This window comes from Nomia melanderi, chromosome 13 (genome assembly GCF_051020985.1).
Source record: "Nomia melanderi isolate GNS246 chromosome 13, iyNomMela1, whole genome shotgun sequence".
Taxonomy (NCBI): Eukaryota; Metazoa; Arthropoda; class Insecta; order Hymenoptera; family Halictidae; genus Nomia; species Nomia melanderi.
The window spans coordinates 2,060,629-2,086,246 of NC_135011.1; the positions used below are offsets into that span (position 1 = coordinate 2,060,629).

The 25,618-nt window shown below is 43.9% G+C and overlaps 4 protein-coding genes across 4 annotated transcripts; 3 read left to right on the forward strand and 1 right to left on the reverse strand.

The window, feature by feature from the left end:
- Nucleotides 1-6,970: 6,970 nt before the first annotated feature.
- Osi9 (DUF1676 domain-containing protein Osi9) lies at nt 6,971-8,475 on the forward strand. The gene is made up of 3 exons (XM_031991459.2): nt 6,971-7,224; nt 7,347-7,519; nt 8,156-8,475. Exons 1-3 carry the CDS (start codon nt 6,971-6,973, stop codon nt 8,473-8,475), a joined length of 747 nt encoding a protein of 248 aa, XP_031847319.1.
- A 2,796-nt stretch (nt 8,476-11,271) lies between these two features.
- LOC143175215 (uncharacterized) lies at nt 11,272-13,434 on the forward strand. The gene is made up of 2 exons (XM_076373271.1): nt 11,272-11,752; nt 12,983-13,434. Exons 1-2 carry the CDS (start codon nt 11,272-11,274, stop codon nt 13,432-13,434), a joined length of 933 nt encoding a protein of 310 aa, XP_076229386.1.
- Nucleotides 13,435-17,799: 4,365 nt separating this feature from the next.
- LOC116433402 (uncharacterized) lies at nt 17,800-20,053 on the forward strand. Its single transcript, XM_031991457.2, has 3 exons — nt 17,800-18,257; nt 18,939-18,998; nt 19,133-20,053. Exons 1-3 carry the CDS (start codon nt 17,888-17,890, stop codon nt 19,372-19,374), a joined length of 672 nt encoding a protein of 223 aa, XP_031847317.1. The 5' UTR covers nt 17,800-17,887; the 3' UTR covers nt 19,375-20,053.
- LOC116433403 (uncharacterized) lies at nt 19,854-22,768 on the reverse strand. Its single transcript, XM_031991458.2, has 3 exons — nt 22,541-22,768; nt 21,006-21,188; nt 19,854-20,604 (listed from the first exon to the last, which is right to left on the reverse strand). Exons 1-3 carry the CDS (start codon nt 22,755-22,757, stop codon nt 20,456-20,458), a joined length of 549 nt encoding a protein of 182 aa, XP_031847318.1. The 5' UTR covers nt 22,758-22,768; the 3' UTR covers nt 19,854-20,455.
- Between the last annotated feature and the right edge of the window lie 2,850 nt (nt 22,769-25,618).

Sequence of the window (25,618 nt, forward strand, 5' to 3'; positions counted from 1 at the left end):
TGCGCGCGCGCGTGTTCGAGCGCGCACCGGCCGCCGGACACACGTCTGTCCGAGAAGTAAACCAGGCCGACCAGACCCGACCAGGCCAGTCAGCATCCGCGCTGAGCCTTTTCAAGGTGCGCCTAACACTCTCTACCATCCCGGAGAAAAAGCTGAGCGTCTCTCCGTCCCTCCTCTCCCTCGCGCTCCCTTCCCGTCGCGCTGAAGTTTCTTCGGGCCCCTTCTCCCCACGCGGATCGATTCCCCCCACTTCGCTCAGCGTCGAGGTTCATCGATCCTCGAACGCACCTCGGGTCAGGTGGTCCCGTTCCGAAGATGCCGCTGCCGGCGACCAGGCCCTTCTCGACTTCCGAAAGTCGTGCCCGGGTCCTCTCGAATCCCTCACCTCCTTTTTCCACGGTCCGATCAACTTGCTCGACAGATACTCTTCGCCAGCGATTCGTGGATGAGCCCTTTTGTCAGGCTTCGTATGGATTTTACTGAGGTTAGAGAAGTAGGAATGGATGTTTATGGTGAATGGAGAATTCTTGTGAATGGTCATTGGGCATTTAGCTTTGAGGATAACGGGGAATGAGATTTTGAGGTGCTAATTGGATGTGGAGGATTGATGTGTTTCTTAGCATCGATTTTGTACTGTTTGATTAGTAGACTCGGAATAGGGTGATTGAAACAGTTCGTCGATGTTTTCGTTGAATTTAGCTTCGAGGAAGTCGATAGTTGCATAAAGATACATTTTATGGTCGAATGAAATGGTAAGACCTCGGCGAATTCACTTGCACGTCCACGGAACCATTACTTTCCCGACAATGAGATTAATATTAGTGATCGTCGATCGTCGATCGCGCTTCGCGAATATTCCGGGACGCGTCGCATTTTATCCGTGCATGCAGGCTTTCCTCTCGCACGTTCGCTTCTGCGGCCGGTCGCTGCGAAGATAAGCTTGCTAATTAGTCGCGGATTTGGTCAATGATTCGGCCAGGATCGATCGAAAGTAGGCCAGAAGCGATGTCAAGTGGGACGGTCCGGGCTTAGTGGTAATTATCGTTCCGATGGAAACACGGCCGATGCGCCCGCTTTCTTTCCGTAGATCTGTGGGAAATTCGTGACGCCCGTATATTCACTCGCGACATCGATACGCTTGCTTCCATTGACAGGCGAATTTTTCATTCACTACGTTTTCCTCTTTTTTAGACATCGATCATGTCGATACACTTTCCTTCGAAAACTAAAATAGGCGTCACAATACATTTTCCCATAAATATTCCCAAACTGCGAATACTCATTCGTCTACAACGAATTTTAATACTTAAACGGAATTCAATGATCTAACAATTCAAGGAAATTCCAGTGTAAATTCAAATGTCTCAATACTTTCTCGTGCAATTTTCCTGGTACGGTTTGAAAAATATCTTTCCTATGTTTGATACGTAGATGTCACTAGTTTATTCTCTATATTAAAAAGATAGCGTAAGAATTGTTTAAGTTTCGATTCTCGCTGATCAGTGTTTTCGAATTTGAATCAGTCAGGTTTTCGGGGCGCTGAATGCGAGATAGGACAGTTGCGAAACGAAACGAAGAAAAAGAAAGAATCATTCATTCATACCGTGAACGTATATGGAAAGTTGCGTGGTTCCGTCTCTTTCTTCGATCGGTCGACGCTGCTCGGAGTCTACAGAGCAGAGAGAACGAGAAAAGGAGCCGGATAATTGGAAGCGCGCGAAGCGTGCTTGTGAATTGCGTATCCGCTTAGTAATGTACTAGATCTTTCCTGTTTCGGAGCAGTTCCGCAGGAAGAACAGTAATAACAATTAGACTGCGGTTGCTCGTGAGTTTATAACTTATTTTATTCGCACAAAATATAATAGAATCGATGTAACAACGGAATAGAACATTCGTACAGTGAAATTTTTACGTTACAAGGTAGATCGCCGTTTAATACGAGGCACGCGGTATTCGTTTTTAAACAATTAGCATCGCACGAAAACACGGAGTCTAATAATCGAGGAAGACTGACGCGCGTGCACCTGTTCGTTCGCAAATCTCGGGAGACCCACTTCCGACCACTTTCTTTCGCAACCTGCGAGGTCTATAAACTTGCTTACCAAAAAAAGATTAACTCACGAAGACCTCGATTGGTCGACTTTGGCTATATTTTGTAAGCGGCGACACGAGTAAAATGTTACGTCGCGTCGTTTGATCATTTCTAAAATAGCAATTCGAGCCACGTGCATTTCCTCCTTTCCATTCGTTATTAATATACTTCTGAATATTCCATTACTTTACAGTGACACTTATAAACTAAACGAAAAGAAACATTTCAAAACCGAAACAGAAATCTATGATATAATGAACACAGCTACAAGAGTCTACCAAAAGTTCCTCCATCTAATTTATTTTATCAGAAACAGCCTACCTTCAGTTTATCAAAACTTACTTTCAATTCACCGTTAGCTCGGACTCGACCGAAATGCAGTTTCGATCGTTCGCGTTAAACAATGTTAAAACATGAGAATTTTAGAGAAGTCTCGGAACCGCATGCACTAAGAGGAGATTCGAAGTAGAAGAACGGTGGGAAGAAGAGAGAACACCTCGGGAGCCGGTGGCTTCGCTTCGTGGGGGCCTTGACCTGACCTCGATCCTCGGGCGAGTTCACTCTCGCCGGCGTCGTCGAGAGGAAAGTGTTCCATTACCAGCCGCGGCGCAGCCTCGCGCCCGCCTCGCTCCGCCGTCGAGGGATTAGCGTTTTGGTCCACGGGAATAGCTCGTGGTGCGACGTCGGGTCGTCCGCGCTGACCGGTCGGGTCGTCACGTGTTGCACACGCGTCGCCTGTGACACAGTTCGCGCGATCGGTCGGACCGCGAGCCCACGGATCGCGCGGCGCCCGCCGAAAAGGAGCGAATCCAAAATTGACATTCGTTCGCGGACAGAGATAAAGTGAAAGTCTTCCGCGCGATGTAACGCCCGGCGATTCTCCTCGCTGCTCGTTTCTTCTCTCATTTTTTACTCCTGTTTCGCCTCTTTGTCCGCGTTGCTCTCTTTTTTTCGCGGCGCCCAGGCACTTTCGTTTCGACCGATTTTGTAGAGCTGGCTCGCGGCCGCTGGTCGCGAGCTGTTTAATAACTGATTCTGCTTATTAATTATCGTATCGGGGTAATTCGCTTAATGCACTGCCGTGTTGCTCGAGCCGGCTCGTGAAAGGTGTTCTTTAGCTACGCTGCATTTCAAGCGTTCTATCTTGATCGCTAATTTCACGCTGCTACCGGCTGCTACTTGGAGAAACTGTTAGTTTTTCTGGTTAATTAGTGTCTTGGTAAAAGGATAATGTAGATACCGTGGATAGAATTGATAGTTCGTATCCGAGAAAGAGGATAGAACGGTGGCAACGCTAGTTGCGCCGCTACAGTTCGGAGACTTCAACGCGCGGCGAGAGAGATGCGCCGGAGACTTCGACGCGTGAGAAGGACGGTGCGCCGGAGACTTCAACGCGCGGTCGGGAAGATGCGCCGGACACTAACGCGCAGTTAGAGCAGCACTGTCGATCTCACGGAATTATGTCGTCGGAATGAAAGTCGAATGCGCGTATAAATAGAAATTCGTGCTCGATTATTTTTGCCCATAAATCTCGGATAAAATGGAACTCCTCGGCTCTACCGGAAGAAATCTTTTACACGATCACGCCTGAACCGTTCACCGTTAATCTGTGTCCGCGTGAGATTCATTAATTAAGAATTCGTTTCATTAATACAATTCCCCGATGTATGAATATTCTCTCGAACAAAACGATTCGTAATGATCTACACTGAACCGTGTTATAAATAACGTAGCTGCTACAAGAATCTTAAAATATACTCTGTTCCTAGATTCAATATTCATTCAAGCAGCACGATGGAAATCTGAACCTATTTACAAATGAATTACTGCGTATACATCTATGCATTCTTAACGAAAAATTCTATTCATCCACGATAATGTTATCAACGTGTCCTCCCATTGGCGAACGAACGAAAGGACCGACTAAATCTTATTAAAATGTATATAGGCGAATATATAAATAAAACTAAACGATTCCACGCTTCGTTAATTACCCGACGCTATCGTTGAACGATCTCGAACCGCGTCCAGATAAAGCCGGGGCCGTGAATATCAAGCTTAATTACCGAATTACCCTAAAAGCAACGGCCAAATTGAGACGTAAAGGGGAACGACAACGGAAGAGCGAGAAATTCGAGGTAACCTCGTGTTACCATCTTCGACCGCGGGGAGAAAGTCGCGGCCGGCCCGGCCCGGCCCGGCGAGCGGATCGTTCGTCCACGATCGGAAACACTGGCCGTTCCTCGTCCTGCCCTCTCGTCATCGATTCCTCTTCTTCTCGTTCGTCCTCCTCTTCGTCCTCCTCTTCCCATCGTCCCTTCCTTCTCCGGCGTTTTTCTAGGCGAGACGTCTTCGGGGTCACGCCGAGGCGCGGCCAGTTCCACCTGGACGGGGCCTGGCGCGGACCCAACTCGTCCGCGTGGACATTCCATGAAAAACCGTTAAACGCGTTCCCCGCGCTACTCGCCCGCCGCGCGAATATATTAATTTCGAAGATGGCCGCGGAGGACCGCCGAATGAATGGGACCCTCGAGAATGACCAGACGAGGAAAAGAAACGTGCGCGGAGGAGTGAAACGCAGAAGGGGGAGGAGGGATCGTTCGGGAATGCGGCTTAACTGCGAATTACAGTTACCGAGAAAAGTCCTCGGGACCGTTCCGAACGATCCGACGACTTTTTCTAGCTTGACGGTGGCGATAAACGTTGAAGTTTCGGGACGGGTCCGTCGGAATCTCGAGTATGTGTGCCGTGGAAACTCCTCGCGCGCGCGCGCGCGAAATCTTGTTGGATAGGAGGCTGGCCGCGGCGAGGAAAGTCGCGGAGGCGTGAGATTCAAGCAGCTTCTACGCGATGTATTATACGGCTTGCTGAAAGCGAAACCGCTGCGGATATAGTTGATATCATCGACGAGACTTTTCACTGAACCGTGCATTTTCCTACGGAGGCTGATTAAATTACGCGTGAAACCATGGGAGCGTTTCGCAGGGAAAGTTCCAGATGTAATGGATAGATTTGCGGGTGTAGACGTGATTGTCTATTAGGTTGTTCTGTGGTTGCTGCGATCGTGCTGGTTAAATGAGGGATTCTAATTGTTGTTTAGATGTTGGAGCAGCGAATGGTACTGTCGATGAAGTTGTAGAGGAATGATAGATTCGTTGACAGCTATGATGATGAGAGATAAATGCTATTCGTATATTAGCGATTCAAACTTTCGCAGTTCATTGCTGTCAGACGCAATAAACATTGAATCGCTTTATGCAAAGTCAAGGAAGAAATTACTGCCTCGAGAAGCAATTTCCCTTGCGAAGGATTAGCAACGCTGTCGACTCCATCTCGACAGGCTCAGTTTCAATGTCAACAGTCCTGGATGAATATAATTGACCCTGAATATACGATCCTTAAAATATTCTCCACGTGTCTCGGGACGAAACGAGACACCTCATTTCTGCAGCTCTCTTTCTATATTAGCCATCTATAGACTACTAAAGCCTAGCCTTCTTGACCCGGTCTACAATCAAATACCCCTCGGTCCCCCCGAAACCCAATTAACATCAAAACCATTATCATCGCAACCCTCTCACCTTAGCATTAACCCAACAATCTCCAAGAAACACCTCCAAACGATCCAAAAATTCAATCAGAAACCTCACAAAGACACAATGGTGACCAATCCTAAATCAAACGCATAGAATACCCAAAATCTTCCCACAGAGGCGATGCTCAGTCCTATTGCGCTGTCACAGGAACTCAAAACTTCAGTCAGAAACCTCAAAAAGCCAAAATGGAGGTCAACCTAAAATCAAGCGCATAGAACACCCAAAATCTTCCTATAGAGACGACACTCAACCCTGTCGCGCTCTCAGAGGAACTCAAAACTTCAGTCAGAAACCTTCATACATGGCAATAAAGACCAATCCAAAACCAAGCGTATAAAATACTCAAAATCTTCCCAAGAAGACGATGCTCAGTCCTATCGCGGTCTCACAGGAGCTCAAAACTCCAGTCAGAAAGTTCCAAACATGACAATAGAGAGCAACCCAAAAGCAAGCGCATAGAAAACAGAGAATCCTCGGAAAAATGCGACGCTCAGTGCAGTCCGCTCTTACCGGAAGCGGCTGCAGCGGTGAATCGTCGTTCCAGCGGTGCCGGGTCCAGCCGGAGGCGGCTTTGACCCGCGCCGGCGCGTCTCAGCCGGTCCCGTCGAGCAGACGGCCGAATCTCCGCGGCTGGAAAAGGGCAGCGACGCGTGGGCAAGCATCTTCCACCGATTTCCACTCTCCCTCCGATCCGGCCGTCCCCCCGCGGCCCGGTCCTCTCTCTCCGCCGGTGGCGGCCCTGCGAGTGTGCGTGCGCCTCGGACACGCGGCAAGGCAAGGGTCTGGTCCCGAGGCTGGCCCGGCGAAGAGAGCGAGAGCGCGCCCGCGGAGAGGAGAGAAGCGAGAGAGACCCCCGGTGGAACGACGCGCGCGGAGCGAGCGTCAACAAGAGAGACGTGCGCGGACGACCGCCCCGGTGGAGAACCAATAGCTCGTACGGGTCGTAACGAAGCGGCCGCCGGGAGGGGGTCCGAGGGGGGCCCGCTCTGGCCACTGGTGGGGGCCATCAAAATTTCAAAAACGTACGCGGGCCCCTTTCGCGACGAGGATAAAAGGCAGCAATCGTGATTCTTTCGGTCAGTGTCGATACGATCGCCGCAGTTGTTCCGCAGTTGACCCGTGCGAGCATTCCGTACGAGTACAATTTTCGTTGTTGGGAGTGTCCAGGAAAGGGAGGCAGGAAGAGAAGAGATATACACACATTAACCCGGAAGAAAGCGGCCGAGTTTTCCCTCGTTACATTCGGTTACCATTTCTCGCTACCTTGGTGCACGACGGAGACATGTTCAAGTACGTGGTAATCGTTGCGGCCCTCGCCGCGTTTGCACGCGCCGCGCCAGCCAGCCAGGAGTCGGCCGGGCAGCCGTCGATTCTCGAGGAGGCCCTCGACGTGTACGCCTCGTGTTCCGGCGAGGCGGACCTCTCCGTGTGCCTGAAACTGAAGGCGCTCAGCTTCGTCGACAGGGCGGCCAGGTCCGCGGACATCGACGTCGTCGACGGGTTCAAGATCGTGCAGACCGAGGAGGCGAAGAACAGGTAAGGGGGAAAGTGATTTTCTACTAGATTTTCCATGGCGACAGTGGATACACCGTGAAAGCTCGCTCGTATGAATGAACGGGGAACGCGGGGTGACTTACGACCGGCGTTTTACTTTCCAGCCGCGCGGACAACGCCAGATCCTTGAACGACATCGAAAGTAGCCTGCCAACAGAGATCGAGGCGAGGGAAGCTGCCATCAATGACGCCCTCCTCGACAGGACCGCTAAATTCCTCTCCACTCACACCGTGGAGCTCAGCATTCCTGAGGAAGTCTCTCGGTCCTTCGACGAAGGTACGTTCTGTTATCTTAACCCTTTCGAGAGGTGACTCAAGACTTGATTTCATACAAAACTATAAAATTTTATATTTAATATTATGCACGTATAATGCATCCATTTGAGAAATATTGAAATAAAATAGCTTAAAATTCGGATGTGTGGAGAATCTAATAATTAGGGTAGTTTCTTTGAGATGCATTATATTTGATATAACTCCAATATTGGAGCCTACAGAGTTCAACGGGTTAACCCTTTGCACTCGAGAGAGATAAAATTTGATATTAATGTTATATTTCCTATAATGCATCATTTTCAGAAATATTCAAATAAAATAGCTTTGTTCCTCGATATACGTGTGATTTCGAGTTAATTTTACATCGTCTTTATCTCATCATCAAACGTTAAAATATTTCTAGTGAAAATCTGCCGAGTGTAAAGGGTTACTTGATCAATCCAGTCAATCTACATTTCACCAAGAAAATAGATATACTGAACGTATAAAATAACTTTAATATTATCACACATAAACCCATAACATCACTAGCTATCAATCAGAGTAACCTCCAAACAAGGAATAAAGAGAATCCAAAAACTCGATTCATATAGCGCCGATCGAGGTTCACTGAAAAAATCGGCACTTTCCCTTGCAGCTCGCGGCAAGAAGAAGAAGATCGTGAAGTCCCTGCTGCCGATCCTGCTGCTCCTGAAACTGAAGGCGGCCGCGTTGATCCCGATCGCCCTGGGCGCGCTGGCGCTCCTCGCGCTGAAGGCCCTCGCGATCGGCAAGATCGCTTTGATCATCAGCGCGATCATCGGTCTGCAGAAGCTGTTCGCGAACAAACACCAAAGCTACGAGGTGGTGGCCCACCCCGTCCACTCGTACGGACACGAGGAGCACCACGACCACCACGGCTGGGCAAGATCGGCTGGCTCCGATCTCGCGTACAAAGCGTACAAGCCTGCCGAATAGATCGGCGGGCTCGCCGGATCACCGCGGAACGTTCACGTTCGCTACCCACGCTCGCCAAAGTGGTCGTTCGATCGCGTGACGGGGGCACGCACGGGCCACGACGGGGTCGTCGCGCCGCGCGCAACCGCGACCGATCAAACCACGGGACCTGTTTAGTTGTTTAAGACGGACCGATTTAATGAATTACGTGACCAAGTGACCCGAACGTGACGAACTGCGACGATCAACGACACTGACCGCGGACGCTAGACTCAGTACGGACTTCTCTTGCTACGTTTATCAAGCGGTTCTCACGGTGATCGAGACGGGACAGAGCTTCGTTAGGGACAGTGAATGGTGGTAGCCGCGCAGCCCCTACCCCGATCAACCCCCAGTGCGGTATACCTTCAGGGGTCGACGCTTCGGTGGCCTCGACGAGGCCGCGATCGGACCCGTAGTCAGTACCTGCACGAGGTCCACCAGAATTAATTCCAATGATTATTTATATATCGCCCTTCAACCCTCACTCACACCCCTGCCGACGGGGTTGCCATGTAACTTAATTATATTATTTATAAATAAATCTTAATTTTATACGAACCTGCGATGCTGTTTCCTTTGTAGAGTTTTCTTTGGTTTTGTATAGTTCTATGTATTTTTATATAGTTTTGTAAACTATAAACTATATAACACTATATAAAACTATGTGAGAAGGTGTAATGGTGACTGGCTTGCTAGATACAATTCGTACGATAGAAATGTTGAATATGAATACGTAGAGCAATAGTTTATCTAGAGTTCTAATTATCCTAGACAAAATGAGAATCCTATTTAACACTAGAACTACCCAGCATTTAATACGATTAATATGTGATCCCTTTAAAAATTGTAATAATTGATTATTATCAATTTCCTCAGACACTCATTATAGTATTCAAGTGAAACTACTTTCAAGATCATTTCGAATATTCAATGCTTTTAATATATCAATAACTCTAGTGTTAAAGAATAAACTAGATTCTATAGTAGTTCTAGTGTTAAAGAATAAGCTAGATTCTACAGTACTTATTCTCCAGTGTTAAAGAATAAACTAGATTCTATAGTAGTTCTATTGTTAAAGAATAAAATAGATTCTATAGTAGTTCTAGTGTTAAAGAATAAACTAGATTCTATAGTAGTCCTAGTATTAAAAAATAAACTAGATGCTAGAGAGAACGAGGTTTAAGAGAAACAAGATATCTTCGATTAAAGATAGCTCTAATTAAGCATTTTAGCACCGAAAGCCTATGTTTGAGAAGTGGAGCTAGTTCGTTCGAACTACGAAGCGTTTGCTCACAATCTGTCTAAAGTCAGCTACTTCTAGGATGTGTGAATTGACCATAATCGAGTTAACGTCGGTCGAGTTAACATTTATCCGCGTCTTTGTTGACTGTCGCATGCTGGGTAACTGTCCTGCGTCGTCTTCCTCGTTCGCCGAGATTCTTTTTCTGTCGTGTCCGGCGGTCGGAGTTTCTCCTCGTCGCTTTTGGGACGTTCTCGGACGTCTTGACGGAGTAACTAGTCCCGGAATACCGGGACCTAGATGATGGATCGCTCCCATTCAGGTGCATCCGGCGTGTCCAGGACCCGTGCACACGAAATGCCCGTGTACTTTCGCTGGTGAACACGCCGAGTGAAACCGATTGTTCCGTCGTGTGTGAACGCCCCCTTGACGCCTATATATACCCCGCTGATCCTGGATGCTAGATGAACAGTATTGTTTCGGAACTCGGCTGCTATTCTTTCATCGCGATCGCGTGACTCGGCTGGCTCGATGCTCGGCCGTGCGGTTTCTTATTCGAGTGTCGTGGATCATGGGGAAAACGGAAAGTTCTAGGTAAGGGTGCAGGAGTTCCGGGTGAATCAATGGTTGCGAGTGGGAAAAATGAGGATAAGTTAATTCTGTGTAGATGTTCTGAGTATTTCGATGTTCATGTAGTCAAGAATGATTGATATTGACTAAGGCGAAGATTGTGAAATTTAGAAAATCACAGCTGAAGTTAAAGGATATAGTTGCTTAATTAATAGAAAAAACTATGTGAGTTGCTCGAGTAATTAAATTTGCGTCTTCTAAACATGAATATTTCATCGAAGGGTTGAAATATATCTAATGTTTCAATATTCAAATTATTTCTGTAGATTTACTGGAGAATTGTTTGCAGTGGAAGAAGGTTCCATTATGGAAATATATATTAACCCTTCGCACTCGAAAGTTTTTCACTTGTAATATTCTATATTTTCCAATCAGATGTAGACAAGATTCTTTAAACTGAACTTAACAAGAAATCATACATAAATTAGTTGACAAAGATATTTTCTTTCAATATTTCACGTATTGATGCAGCATACAAAGGTTAATGGTAAATTCCAAGGTTTATAATTTTTCTGTATCGAATCATCTGGCGACTGGGAGTCTCGAGTGCAAAGGGTTAAATTTAGAGATCGTAAATATTTAAGTGACTTTTGGAGAGTAATTATATATTATTCAGCATTCAGATGATAAGAACTTAATTACAAGGTCACTAAATTACAAAAAAATACAAACCTCGAGCTGCTTGAGTTCCCGATTTCCCCTCCGTTCTCCGCTATCAGTCGCTTCCTCTACATCCCCGGTACAATGGGAATTATCTGTCCGCAGAGCGTGGCGATCAGCTTAATTACGCATTCCCCTCTCATTGCGGTACTTTCATCTCGGCGCAATTTACACGGGACCTTATCAACTTTCTCCACGGTGTTCCTTGTGCTCGGTTTTCAACCGACAGGCCGCCGATCATCGCGATGAGACGCGAATTGCGGAGCTTCTGCCTGTCGATCCTCGTCTCGACGGGGATCGCGGTGATCATGGAGCCGAAAGAGGAGCCGATCCTGAACGCCGAGGATCCGTCGAGCTTCTCCGAAGCTTTCGGCACCTGTCTAGCTAGAAAAGAGTTCGGCACCTTCGAGTGCGTGAACCGCGGAGCGTTGAGCGCACTGCAATCGTTGAATCGGAACGACAATTTGGACTTCGGCGATGCGAATTTGGAGAGGGCCGATGGTTTCGGCAGGGATCTCTTGGACTGGGACTACGATCCCAAGGATTTCGGTAGCATCGTGAAAGCAGCGACCAGGTTAATGGAGCGCAGGAGCCTGAAGTGGAACCTGGACAACGTGTACCCCGGATTACAGCTGCGAGCCGGGCCGATGTTGAATGGAAACGGTCTTCTGGAGTTCGTGCTGAACGATAGGCAGCACGCGTTCGCTGATAGGCAAATTGGTGCAGGTGAGAAATGATGGGATCATTGCTGATTTTTATCAGGCCGACCTTTGCGTACCGTATGACAATTTTGTTCAAGGACAAGTTCAGATGCGACGTTCAATTCAAGCTCTTCGAACTTTTTACGTTCAGTTTTGTAGTAGAAAAATAGAGATAGGGGATCTGCTTCACTTAGAGGAAAATGAGTAACTCAATCCTAATTGATTAATTCACGAGAGTTCGAAAGGGACGCGTTTATTGGTGTAACTGATATTTTATATAAAACTTTGCTCGATAGAAAACACATTATTGAATTTATTTTTCGTAATTTGTAACTTGAAATATCGGAAGCGAATGGAAATGAATTGACAAATTAACAGTAGCTACCTAGAAATTCTCAATTAATATTCTATATAAAACTTTGCTCGGTAGAAAGTACATTATTAAATTAATTTCCCTAAATTCAAAACAATAGAATAAACTGGACAATAAACGTCCATAAACCTGGCGTTAATCTGACCCTGAAAACGGGGTTGCTGGCAGAGGGAGTGGCAGGCGCTCTGCCATCAGCTTGGAAACGAACCCATCGTTCAAGGTTCGCATCTTTGCTGAGGCGTTCGCCACCTGCTGCTTTCCGGGATTACCTCCAGTAGGCAGCACGGTCAAGGCCACTCGTGGTGCACCTATGAAACAGTGGCTTCAGGAATATTCTATTGTAACAGAATATTCTTTGTTCTCTGATATTATATATATTTAATCAATTAGTATCTGCTCAGATAAATAGTTGATCCAATAGAATATTATTCTTTGTTCTTTGAGATAATGCAAGTGAATAGTCATGTATAACTATGGATTAATTATGTATATTTAAGTATACGCTTCATCATTTGATTTTATTGCAGGAGAGATTTTTCAAACTAAATTCTACATTTCACCCTTTGCACTCGAGAATGTTTTTCTCGACAAACGTTCATTGTTCTCTAATGAAATATCAATGGTATTTTTGCAACCACAAGGAAATACCTTGTGTAAAAGAACTATTTCATTTTGATCCATGTGTTGATACATTATAGAAAATTTAATATTGAATCTGAAATTTTACCATTTCGTTCAAAGGGTTAACTCGTTAAAAGACTGAGGCATGAAAAGAAAATTCTTTTAATAAGGCGTAACATTACTTGCAAACTGCACTAACATATATTGCTAATCTTTCCATTCTGCATAAAGATTCTAACCATCATCGAATCATTCTTCCAGGTAGACAGATGGTGAGGCATCTGCTGGTACCGTTCCTCCTAGGGTTCAAATTCAACCTGGTCTCCCTGGTTCCCCTGCTATTCGGGTTCCTGCTGTTGCTGACGAAGAAAGCATTGATCCTAACGAAGCTAGCTCTCTTTGTCAGTGGTCTGCTAGGTTGGAACTCGATATTCACGACAGCGACGTCGTCCTATCCAACCGGAGGATGGAACGCAGGGTGGAACGAGGGGTGGAACGGTTACCACTCGTATGCTCAGGAGACTCCAACCGCAGGATACCCTCACTACGATCATCACAGTTTCCAGTATCGACCTTACAGGGGCTACCAGAACAGCGACCTGGGCGCGTACACTCAGCACGTGATCAGAGAAGTCGTGGATGTATACGATAACTCGGAGCAATCGAAGAACAAGAGAAGTGGGAAGAACTTCATCTGGGTGAAAGGAAGTTGAGGGGTTGGAGAATATTTAATTCAACTGTGATTCACGATATCTGACTGTTGATAACGTTTTGATAATGTTCTTGATATCCAAAGGTTGTTTGCTGGAAGAACTGAATGCTATTGAGATAAAGTTTCATTGGAACGATTATTTGAATAGATGTATAATGTGACTCGATTGAAGATATATTAAGAGATTGTTTGAATATTTTCGTGTTAGCTATTGTTATAATGAATTTGGGACTAATTGCAATCTACCTTATTGCTAGTTCGTAGAACTTCATTGAAATCATTTGAATAAAACTTTTATATTCTATATTATATATTTTATATTTATATCTTTCATATTAGCTATTGTCATTGTTGCTATGAATTTGAAATAAATTTCTAGCTTATTATACACTAGCTCGTACATCTTATTTACAGAAATATCCTCAATGCGATCAGTGATAGGATATTTCCATATTATTTAGAGATCGAAGATTTATTACGGTACTTTTAACAATGGTATCATTAAGATTCCTCTGGAATAGATAGAGGTCCCAGGGAAAACTCACAATCAGTGCGCAACCACGGTTAGCTGCGCTCTTCTCTCGCCGATTGTTCCGTTTCCATTTTGTACCGATTCCCCTACCACTCTCCAATCCTCCACTCTTCGCCGAGGGAAAACGCGTGCTCCGACTAATGGCCTCTATTCAATTTAAATGAAGGATTTCAACGACGGTCCTGGATTAAAAGTAAAGCGGAGGAGTGTCCGAGGCTGGTTCAATGACCAACGAGAAACAGAAGATGGACACGGATACTTTTGCCGAGGAAGGGGCACCGGAGTGTTTTAATAATCTTAAATAAACATGAGGCATATTACGTTTTTATTGTTCAATTATTGGAACAGAAAGGACATTTATCTTCTCGCGGCGAGCAGGAACTGACCTGAATTTCGATATTAATGCATGCTTTATCATTCCCCTTTGATTAATCTCGAAATTAAAACAGTTTATGAAACTACATACAGGAAACTCATTTATCTGCTGCTGGTTTCCGAACTGCTGATCTGAAACGCGGGGAATTAATCGAGGAACTAATCTTCATTTATCTAATCTGCAGAATGTAAACTCTATCTTAAGTGAACTCTGTAAAAATTCAATTTTCCAACGAATTCAAACGCCCACGTAACGAAAGCTAAATCAAAAATATTCCATCCTCGATAAATTCAAACTACAATTCACTTTACCAAAAATCGATTACAATTTCGATCAATCTCCATTTACTCTAAACTTTCAGAATTTAGTCTACGAGTAGCTACGCTGAATCAACCCCTTGCACTCGCAAGTGTCACTAGGAATATTTTAACAGTTTCCGATCAGATAATATTCTGTGAAATTAACTCGAAGAGAAATCAAGCGTCGAGGAACAAAGCTATTTCATTTCAATATTTCTCAAATTGCATCATACTTAAATGGTGAGGAATTATCTTCTAGAAATTAAGAGACAGAACTGTTTTACTTCGATGTTTTATGTGTTGATAAATTGAATGATGAAATTGAAGGGTTAATATTAACCCTTAGCACTCCAGGTTGTTTTGTAATCTATCAGAAACTGTAACTAATTTTCAAGTTAATTCCAATTAATTTAAATAAAATTCCAAAATTTGGATATGCGAAAAATCGAATAATTTTAGGGTAGTTCCAAGATTTCAAGAACCTACAGAGTTCAAAGGGTTAAACAGTACGAAGAATGGAATTCCGTGAAAGTGTCCATTGAAATTCCGCTCGGAGATTTTTATAAAGCCCGAACCAGCTCGTCACTATCGGTTTCACGTATTCCCGAGCGTAGGATCGCTCCTCTTGTCCAGGCCGTTTTCACTCCGCGAGTCCATTAGTCTCACTCCATTATCGCTGCGTCTTTTCCGGTGGCCGTCTAACTGTACCGGTCCCATCCGTGGAAGAAGGTGGAACCACGGCAACCGTAGAAAACGCGTCCGGGAAATCCTTTTGCTCGTAAATGGCAATCGCAGCAGCGAGCGGCCACGGTCCCGTGGCTCCTCGTACCACGCCACGCGCGTCCAACTCGTTACGTCAAGTGTAACAATCAAGACGAGCATATATTACCGTCGGGGACAGTCGACCATAAAAGTTCCTTGTTTTCCGCCACCGTTTCACGGCCGCTGCGCCGCCAACTCTTTCGATTTATGCGCTCGTTCGCCCTCGTACCACATGCGTGACAACGAGTTTCTTTGCTAGACGGAATTCTGTCGACTCTTTCTCTTCGGGATTTCTCGTGTAGCGTATAACGACAATGGCAATTGTTTAAAAATGAGGATTATGTTCTGTGTGGTTATTCGAGAAGCGTTCAATATTATTGAGATGAATTTGGAATTTGCTATCTACTCTTTCTCTTCGGAATTTCGCGTGTAGCGACAGTGGAAATTGTTTAAAAATGAGAATTGTATTTTGTGTGGTTATTCGAGAAGCATTCAATATTATTCTTGTGTTATGAGATAAATTTGGTATCGATTTGGAGCTTCTTTGGAATTTCTTTTGCAAGCCAATGGAAATGAATTGACAAACACTAGCTATCTAGAAATTCTTAACTAATATTCTGTATAAAACTTTGCTCGATAGAAAGTACATTATTAAATTTATTTTCCTAAATTCGCAACTAAAAACATTGGAAGCCAATGGAAATGAATTGACAAACACTAGCTATCTACAAATTCTTAACTAATATTTCGTATAAAACTTTGCTCGATGGAAAACACATTATTGAATTTATTTTTCTTAATTTGTAACTCGAAATATAGGAAGCGAATGGAAATGAATTGACAAACTAATACTAGCTATCTACAAATTCTCAAGTAATATTCTGTATGAAACTTTGCTCGATAGAAAGTACATTATTAAATTAATTTCCCTAAACTCGCAACTGAAAACATCGGAAGCGAATGGAAATGAACAGACAAACTGTTACACTTGCAGTTACCTAGAAATTCCCGCTCGCAGGAGAAACCAGAATAACATTTTCATTGTTAAAACGACCCACGCGGCTATCCAGGTTTCGTGGATAATGATATTTAACGAGTGGTTCTTTTATTTCTGTGCGTGAAGTGGGGTAATCGAGATCGCTGTCTGGTCACGGGAACGGCGAAGTCGGGAAGAACGATCAGCTGCCCTGAATTTCCAAGCCGGCCAGCGGTGGACATTTTTATTAAAAATTCGTGAGCGCGCGAATGCGCCGGCGATTCGTTGAAACTGGCTCGTCACGGTCCGCAATCTGTGTCGGATTAACAGTACCCGGGCAACATTAATTAATACTCGGCTGCAGCGATTTGTTTCGTTCGGCATCGCGAGCAGATATCTTGGGAATATCTTGCCGAAGAAAAAGAGAAGCGCTAACGAATGCGGCTGACTTTCGCTGCAAAAAGATCGCACAAACCCAGCCTTCTATTACGCAAATTGCAACGATGAAAATGCGGCATGCAACTTTGTTGGATAATAGAATCTCAGATTACGCAATTCTAGACAATTGAAATATAAATCGTCAGATACTCGAACATATCTTCTCAATCTCCGTAGGTTAATGTTCCCTATAAAAATCATCTAAATCAGAATCATTTAACACTGATGTCTTCTTTTCGCAATTATTAGAAAGCTAACAAATGTTTCTGAGAAATCATTCAAGAAATTCATTCAGCACTAAATTGAATTGCAAATCAAAGTCTGAACAGATGCCCAGTTTCTACATTAAAATTTTCAAAAGTCAATTGAACTGCTTTTTCGAAGTTGAGAAATAAACCAGTCTCCAGAAACAAGATAAATTCTAAAGCACTAGCAATCCCTAACAGTCTCCATCAAACACTACAACTCTCAGTCTCAGCTGTCCATTTCAAAATACATCAGCCCGCAGTGCAACGATGTAACAACTTTCCTAATTATTCACCGCAGCGTACCGTGACCTCATCAAAAATTGAAACCATCCTGCAGCAATCTCGATCCATCAAGCTATCCCATAAGCTCGCGAGTTAAACTAATCAAGCCGATCTGGCGTTATCAGCGAGGAGCACAGACGAAAACGATGAGTTCCAGCCGCAGCCTCGCGTTCCTCGCGTCTAACTAGCTATCGATGCCCATCCGCGGGCCGAGGCACGGTGGTTTCGGCTTCGCTGGGCAATCGGGTCAGAAGGATACTTACTTACGGGGCTGTACAACAATGTTTTGGTTCAGGAGATCCCTCCTCCCTTCCTTCCCGAGGCGTTAAACAGCGCGTGGATCAGGTGTGAGCCGACGTCGCAGGTACGAGCGAGCGGCTGATGGTAGGAGAGCGAGGATCACCCTTATAAAAGAGCCGCGGCAGGACAATAGGAATTAGTCCGCGGCGTTTTTCGAGCGGTCAGCTTGCCGCCGACACGAACGGCGCCGCCGCCATCTTGATTCCAGCAGACGCGCAGGGGAACTCCGCCAGCCGACAAGATGGCCAGGAGCAGGACCGCGGATTTTGTTTTGATCGTGCAGCTGACCGCGCTGCTCGTTCTGGCCGAGGGCAGGAGCGAGTACACGAAGCTGTTCGATCGATGCGCCAGGGAGAAGAACACTTTCGACTGTTTGAAGAAGAGGGCTCTGGAGATTCTCGACTCGGCGATCCGGGACGAGACGGTGTACGTGCTGAACGATTACGTATCGATCGCCAGGGACCCCGCGTCTGCCAACAGGACCGCCGACAGGGCGTTCAAAGAAGAGAACGCGACCGAGCTGACGATCGACCAGAAGCTGGATAACAAGTTTCACGAGTACTTGGCTTCTAGGAGCGTTCAGCTCACTATTCCTGGAGATGCTTTTCAAGGTAGGTTGATTTGAGGAGTTTGGACTCTTGGAGGAGGTGATGTTGGGTGGTTTAACGCTGGAACTACTGAGCATTTAATACGATTGATATGTAATCTCTATAAAAATTGTAACAGATTATTTTCAGTTTGGATATTCATCGTAGTACTCGAGTAACTATTTATTTCCAAACTTATTTCAAATATTCAATGCTTTTAACCCTTTGCATTCGGAAGTATTTCGTTAGCAATACGAAACAAACTGCGAAACAAACAAATCGTACGTAGTTCTAGTGTTAAGATGGAAACTGTAGATTACTTCAAGAGAAATGATTGTAAAGATTTTGGGAATGTCTTGGAGGTAGAGGATATTAACCCCTTGACCTAGAGTTAGACTCGTGAAGATTTTCAACATGATTCAACAAATATATATATATATATATATTAGTTCATTCGAAATCAAAGTAAATGTAATGTTTGGAATTTTGAAATCAAAGTAAATGTAAAATGTTTAGAATTTTCCTCTTTCCAATCAATTATTAATGACAGCAGCCGTATCGACCAGAGTCAAGAAATATATCATAACCCAAGGGGTTAATGAGTGTTTCAATGATTCTGGGAATATTCAGAGATCCTTGAAGTTTACATTTTCATGCACGAGTGAATCTAGTAGCTTAGTTAATGTAACCTCCGTCAATTTTCAGGTCGCAAGAAGAAGGACAAAGGCTACGGTGCCCTCCTTATGGGAGCCCTTGCAGTGGGAGGTAGGTCGACTAAACAGCAGTCTTCATTATATAATCGATACAGTTTTGAAATTAAAGAGAATTCTATTTTCCTGAAATTTTCCTGTTAAGATGTATAATAGTTCTATGATCTGACGAAAGAAAATCATTTCCAGCAATGATGGCGCAGCTGGCTTATGGGAAGATCGCGTTCCTGGCTGGCACCGCTTTGCTCACGTCGAAAATAGCGTTGGTTCTGAGCGCGATAATCGGCTTGAAGAAGCTGGTGTCGAACCAGGGTGGCGGTGGCCACGAAGTGATCTACGCGACGGGCTCGGAACACCATGGAAGCTACGGTGGCGGGTACAGTGGTGGCGGAGGCTGGCAAAGGACTCTCGAAGCTGTCCCCCCTACCTGAGCCAACTCGTTTCGTCGAATAGAGATAACAAATTAAAAGGATTCACTTAACACTTTATTTGCCGGATCATTAATAGAGTTTTTTCAATAATTATCTTATAGAAAAACAGTTTAATAATTTTCTTTGAACAACAGTCTCAAAGAGTGATTGGATTATGCTACTCAAGACAATTCTGTTGAATCACGATTGCAATTTTTATTGGAAGATTATTTAAGGATTAGATATTGATTATTAGTGTTCGATAAGCTGCCGGCAAATAAAGTGTTAAACTTCGCGTTTATTTATTGTATATTTATTGTAAGAGATATTGATAGAGGATAGAGATATTTTTTGTTACCTGTATATTTTTCAAATAAAGTCCGAAGACTGAGAATTCTGTCGGATGCTAGTGTAACAATTGGTTTGAGGAACGTGACAACGGTGTTGTTTATTGTAGAGGTAATATATTTGTTAATTTACATAGTAGGCAGTAGGTGGTTATTTTATAAATAACTGTATGAGCTGTACCAAAGTTAACATTTATTTTCCTAGCAGACCCGTGCTCTTGTATGTGTGTTGTATAAAAATTGCGTACGACGAGTGGTAAATAAATATTGTACGAGAAACCATTGTGTTTGATCTTGCATCGTCGATGAGAATTTTATTAAGTATCTTATGTAATTAGTGGTATTGTGTACATTAGGAGATTTATGTAAATAAATTGGATATCTTAATGAGAAAGGGAACTTTCGAGGCATTTTTCAGTTACTTTGTATTCCGTGAATGTAATTATATAGAATCGTTGTTAATTAGCTAAGGAAGCTTCAAATGAACACTAGAACATACACTGTTGATGTCGCAGGAAATAAGAACAACTATTATTCCATTACTTTATTTAAATATTTGTACTTTAAAAATCTAATTTTCACACGATTCTGTGAATGATTTCTGTTAATATCAATAACAATTTGACTGTCGAGCTAATTGCTATGTAAATTTCCTAAAATCGATGCAGTTTGATCTTAATAAAATTCAATTTGGGGAATAAACAACGATTCACATGAACCATACATAATTCACGTGGTAGGCAAAACGCTAGACACTACCGGTAGGCCGTTCGTCGCTTCCGGTAACCAATGTCGTTCTCCCCAAAATTATTATGATGATCGAAATCGATACTCGAGCTGTGGGTGTGCTCGTACGAGTGGTGAGGATGCTTGATTATCTCGTACGATACTTTCTCCTTGTGATCTGCGGATAAGAGTATTATTCAATTAATTATTCTATCAAATCAATTAGGAGTATTGAATTTTTAAGATAAATAAATCATCATCATGGATGGTTCATCTATGGATTTTTCCAATTATTCAACCGAATCAATAAGGAAACATGAATTTTTAAGATAAATAAATCTGGAGGACAAAGAGAATTGAATAAAGTTTGTTCTATGGATTTTTCGAATTATTCAACCAAATCAATAGTGAAAAATAAATTTCTGGAGATAATTGAAGTTAGAGGACGAAGAAAACTGTGAATAAAGCTTGTTCACCTATGGATTTTTTCGATTATTCAACTAAATCAATAAGGAAAAATGAATTTTTAAGATAATTGACGTTAGAGGACGAAGAGAACTGTGAATAAAGTTTGTTCACCTATGGATTTTTTCAGTGCGATCGCTGTGGCGATAGCCAGCGCCACTTTGGCAACGACCAGAGCCTTCGCTGCGATCGCAGCGACCGCGTTGAGAATTACGTAAAGCGTAGTCAGCTTCCCCGCTCCCAGGAAGTACAGCAACATCTTCCAGTATCCTCTGTTCTTCTTTCTCCGCGCGCTCACTGGAAAAATAAAACGGCCGCGATTCCGTTTATTTCCGTTGTCGAGCGTTAATATCAGCCTTTTAATTTCACCGTATAATTCACCGTCAGATTGCGAACGGATAATGATAAAGGAGGTTTCTCGTCACGCAATGAGTGAATCGCGGAGTTCCTCGCACTGAGAAACACTTTCGTGTGCGATTGTTCGAGGAGATTACGGTAAACGGACGGTTATAAACGGCGTTCATCTGTTAATTGTATAATCACCTTCTCAGGAAACGGTGTTCCACGTAGGAAGTGATTTTCCGTTTATCGTCTGACCTAGACTTGTCAATTCTACTTAATGATCAACCGTTTATGCATGTTATTGATGATTGATTCTTGGTAAAGACGTCAGAGATGGAAATTAATAGAAATAGCAGAATTAATAAAGATTGATAATTATTGAACTTTTCAGTGTGTCTGACTAATACTGACTAATTCTCCTTCGAAGAATGATTGATTTATTAGACTGTTATTTTTCCTTTGGAATTAAGTGAGAATAATATAGAAACAGAATGATGGAGACTATTGCTTATTTTTTGTCTGATTAGGAACTACTGAATCTACTTGAAAACGAAATAATGAGTTTTAAGCTGTCAATATAAATTTGCGAAATTCTTTAAGTTTAGGAGTGACGTATGAATGTTAAAATAATTACACCTACATCTTATCATGTCTGACCTGAGTCGTCCCATTCTCCTTACCAACGAATTACAGGAATCCCACCTACGAAACCTGTCCTACTTTATTCTTCCAATTATACTCAAGATTAGATTAAATATACGAAGTACCAAGCCAGAGATAAAATCTTTCTCATTAATTATTCACCTAACAAGTTCACACGTCTGACCCGAATCTCCTAATTCCCCTTGAGATTAAGATTTTGGCACACACTTGTAGCTTTTCCATTTGAATTTCTATTAACCAATAAACAAAACACTCAATATTCAATATTCACAAACATTAACATTATTACACTATCAACAAATTCTCCTCATTTTTCCTCCCCAACTTCATCTGCATCTCCCAACTAAAATTCTAAATCAACTGGCAAAATCTCAACCCAATTTCATTGACACTAACAATCTCCACCTATCACCACGAACTCACCCTCTCCATCCAACAATATCCTTCACAACTTAAAAACCCTATTAACCAATAAACATTCAATATTCCGTCAATATCCTCAATCCACAAACATTAAGATTACACTATCAACAAACTCCAATTTTTCCTCCCCAACTCAAAAGCATCTCCCACTAAAAATTCCCACTGAACTTTCAAAATCTCCCCAATTCATTAACACTAACCTCCACCCACCACGAACTCACCCTCTCCATCCCCTCGACCGTCCACATCTCCCTCGATGCTCCTCGCCACCCTGATCAGCTGACATCCCGTGACATCCTCGGCAGTCGCGCACGCCGTGGAATTCCCGTGCACCCCGTTATCAAGCACACCCTCGTTATCAACGGTCGCCTGGTCCCGTCTCAGAACGGTGGCACCGCAGACGGCGAGGAGGCCGCACAGCGGCAAGGCAATGAACATACATCGAAGCATGTTCGACGCGTACTGGCCGGCCGAACTGTTTGCCATTTTTATAGGGGGCGGAGGCAATTAACGGTTACGGCATACAGAGCGTGAATGCGGCTCGCCGCGCGGGATCATTCTCTCGCGGCTTTGTTTTTGCCGGATCGGTCTTCGCGAGCGTGTACTTCGTTGATTAATGCTCTTGTACTACGAAGTACCGATCCAGTGATCGCGACCGCCGGTAATTGCGGTGGCCAGCCGCTGTGAAACCCGGACCAGCTTCCGATGCGACTGAAATGAAAAGGAATTGGGCTAATTGCGGGAGCGCACGAGAAACTGAACGCGTCCGGATAATCCCGTGGGAGATTAATTGCCTGTGGAACGATGACTTTTTAGTCGGGAGCTCGATCTGTTTACAGGAAGTTCTGCTGAATGTTGGATGAGTTCCTGAGGAAATGAGTTAGGTTAGGTTTCTGAACGGTGCTCATCGTGGTTGATTTTTCAGGTTCTTTGTTTGCATTTCGTCATTTAGAATGTGTTTTCGTATTTGTAATATTTTGTTCATTTATTGTACTATATTGAATGTAATAGTTAATTCTTGTACTATGTATTTCATTTGTTCTAGTATTATACTGAATATTATAATTTACAGCTATTATATTATATAATATGTTATTACATTCGAAACCCTAAGTGTAACACCTTTTGCTACAATAATACTGTGCCCTATACTTGATAAATTATAGGCTCTATTTAATTAACCTTCAATTGCACGAAATTCTATGGTGTTCATCGTGGTTAATATTTCTTTGTTTCGTGCAATTCACCATTACATTTTTACAAATTCTCAGTTTCATCAATTCGAAATCATTCCTCATCCCGTACAACAAATACCAATCCACCCATCCAACTCTCAAAAACTGGTTAACTAATTTTCAATTTCAATATTCAATTTTCTCTCGCGTTTCCACGTTCCCAGGAAACAATTCCGAATTCTTCCTGTGAAAGCAGCCGAGTCTCAAAGGTAGGTTGTCCGATGCAGTTGTTACATTTACAAATCTTGCCTGTTAACCCTTAACCCCTCGACGCATTTATTTTCGCTACTAAGCCCGTGTAACATTTTACTATCGGCAGCTTCGAAGAAAAGTAGCAAAATACAGTCCCAAAGCACTGTCTCCGTTCCCGATCCCCTGGCTCCGCCTCCGCAGCTCCCCGTACGCTGGGAATTGGAGAAGAAGGTCTAAAAGGCAGCGTGTTTTTCCGCTTTGTGTGCCACTGGGCCGAATCGGGCATCCTCGATTCACGGCGCGCGTTGCATCCTCCGAAGGACGCGACGCGCACGCGACTCGCCGCGGAAGCACGGAATCTAGGGAACATTCGACAGCCCGATAATCACCGTCATTTCACGGCAGTGCCTGTCTTCGGGCCGTTTGACACCGCGGAATGCCGTGACAGCGTGAAAGCCGGTTCTGCAACCTTCTTCGCTGAACATCCACGGCGCGACGCTTTCCATCGGAAACGCGACGAATACGCTTCGAGCGACGCCGGGATATCGATACTCGATAAGGATCCTCGATTCCGTTGATCAATTCGACCCGTAAATCACCGGCTAGCTTACCGAGCGTGCCTCGTATCTCGAGGATCTCTTTCAATGATCATATAGTCATCCCGTGGCTTGATTTCCCCCACCGTTGAGTCGCTTCATTCATCGTCTGACCCGAGCCTCGCGAGCAAGCAAACTTGTTGGGAAGATTATTGATGCGCGCTTGTATTCGATTTCTATGGATCTCATTTGCTTCAACACTTTGACTGCCACGTCACCTGAATTCAAATGACACCATTTTTTACGTAAACTTAAACAGTAATTTTCTCGGTGACGTTTCGAACGAACCGAATTTTGTTGCGTGTGTCAGATATAAGAGGGACAACAGAGCAGTCGTAAAGAATCTTGACTTTTTAGTTTCTACTTTATTGAGGAAATTATTCTCACCGCATAGGTGTTCCGATGAGTGTTAATTTGGCAGTCGACGTGTTAGGGAAGCATGTTTTTAGGTTATCCCGTTGAAATATATAATCCATTTTTCTTATTGAGTTGATAATTGTGGAATATCGAGGCATTATAGAAAGTTCAACATTAAATATCAGATTTTATAGTTTTACTGCGTCAAATCAAGTGGTGACTGAGAGTCGCCTCCTGAGTGCAAAGGGTTAATCTCAGTGGAGAGAGAAATCATAGAGCAAGGGGTTAACGACGGTTAAACACCGTTAACCCTTTGCACTCGAGAATATTTTTCTCGACAAATATTCCCTGATAAAATATCAACGACGCTTTACAACTGATATAAAGAAACAGACTGAATAAATTAAGCGAACTATTTCATTTCGATGTTCCATGTGTTGATGCATCGTATAAAATTTAATATTGAATCTCAAATTTGACCATTTCGTTGCGTCGAATCCAGTGGCGACCGAAAGGCGTCTCTCGAGTGCGAAGGGTTAATCAAAGAAACCGTCGAGCAGCCGGCAAACAAATAAATCAAACAATTTCCCACAGTCCCGCCGCGATCTTCCCGATTCGTCTGTTCGAAGGAGGTCGCGGCGATCCAACGATTCAGTACACGCGTCCCGGCGGGGATCCATCGGCGGCGAAATTGAACAGTAGCATGGTTAAGCGGCGCGCATAAATCCACGGCTCCGGAGCGGCGGTAATGAGCTGGGTCAGAAGCCCATCGCCGCGGACACGGCCACCTGTTGCGGATCGGTGACCTGAATCTAATAACAGAGAGAAACGATGCGCCTTATCGAAGGAACATCAACCGAGAGGATCTCGCTGCCCCACTATCCGTCGGTCCCCCTCGCTTCCGGTCCACCGGGAACCG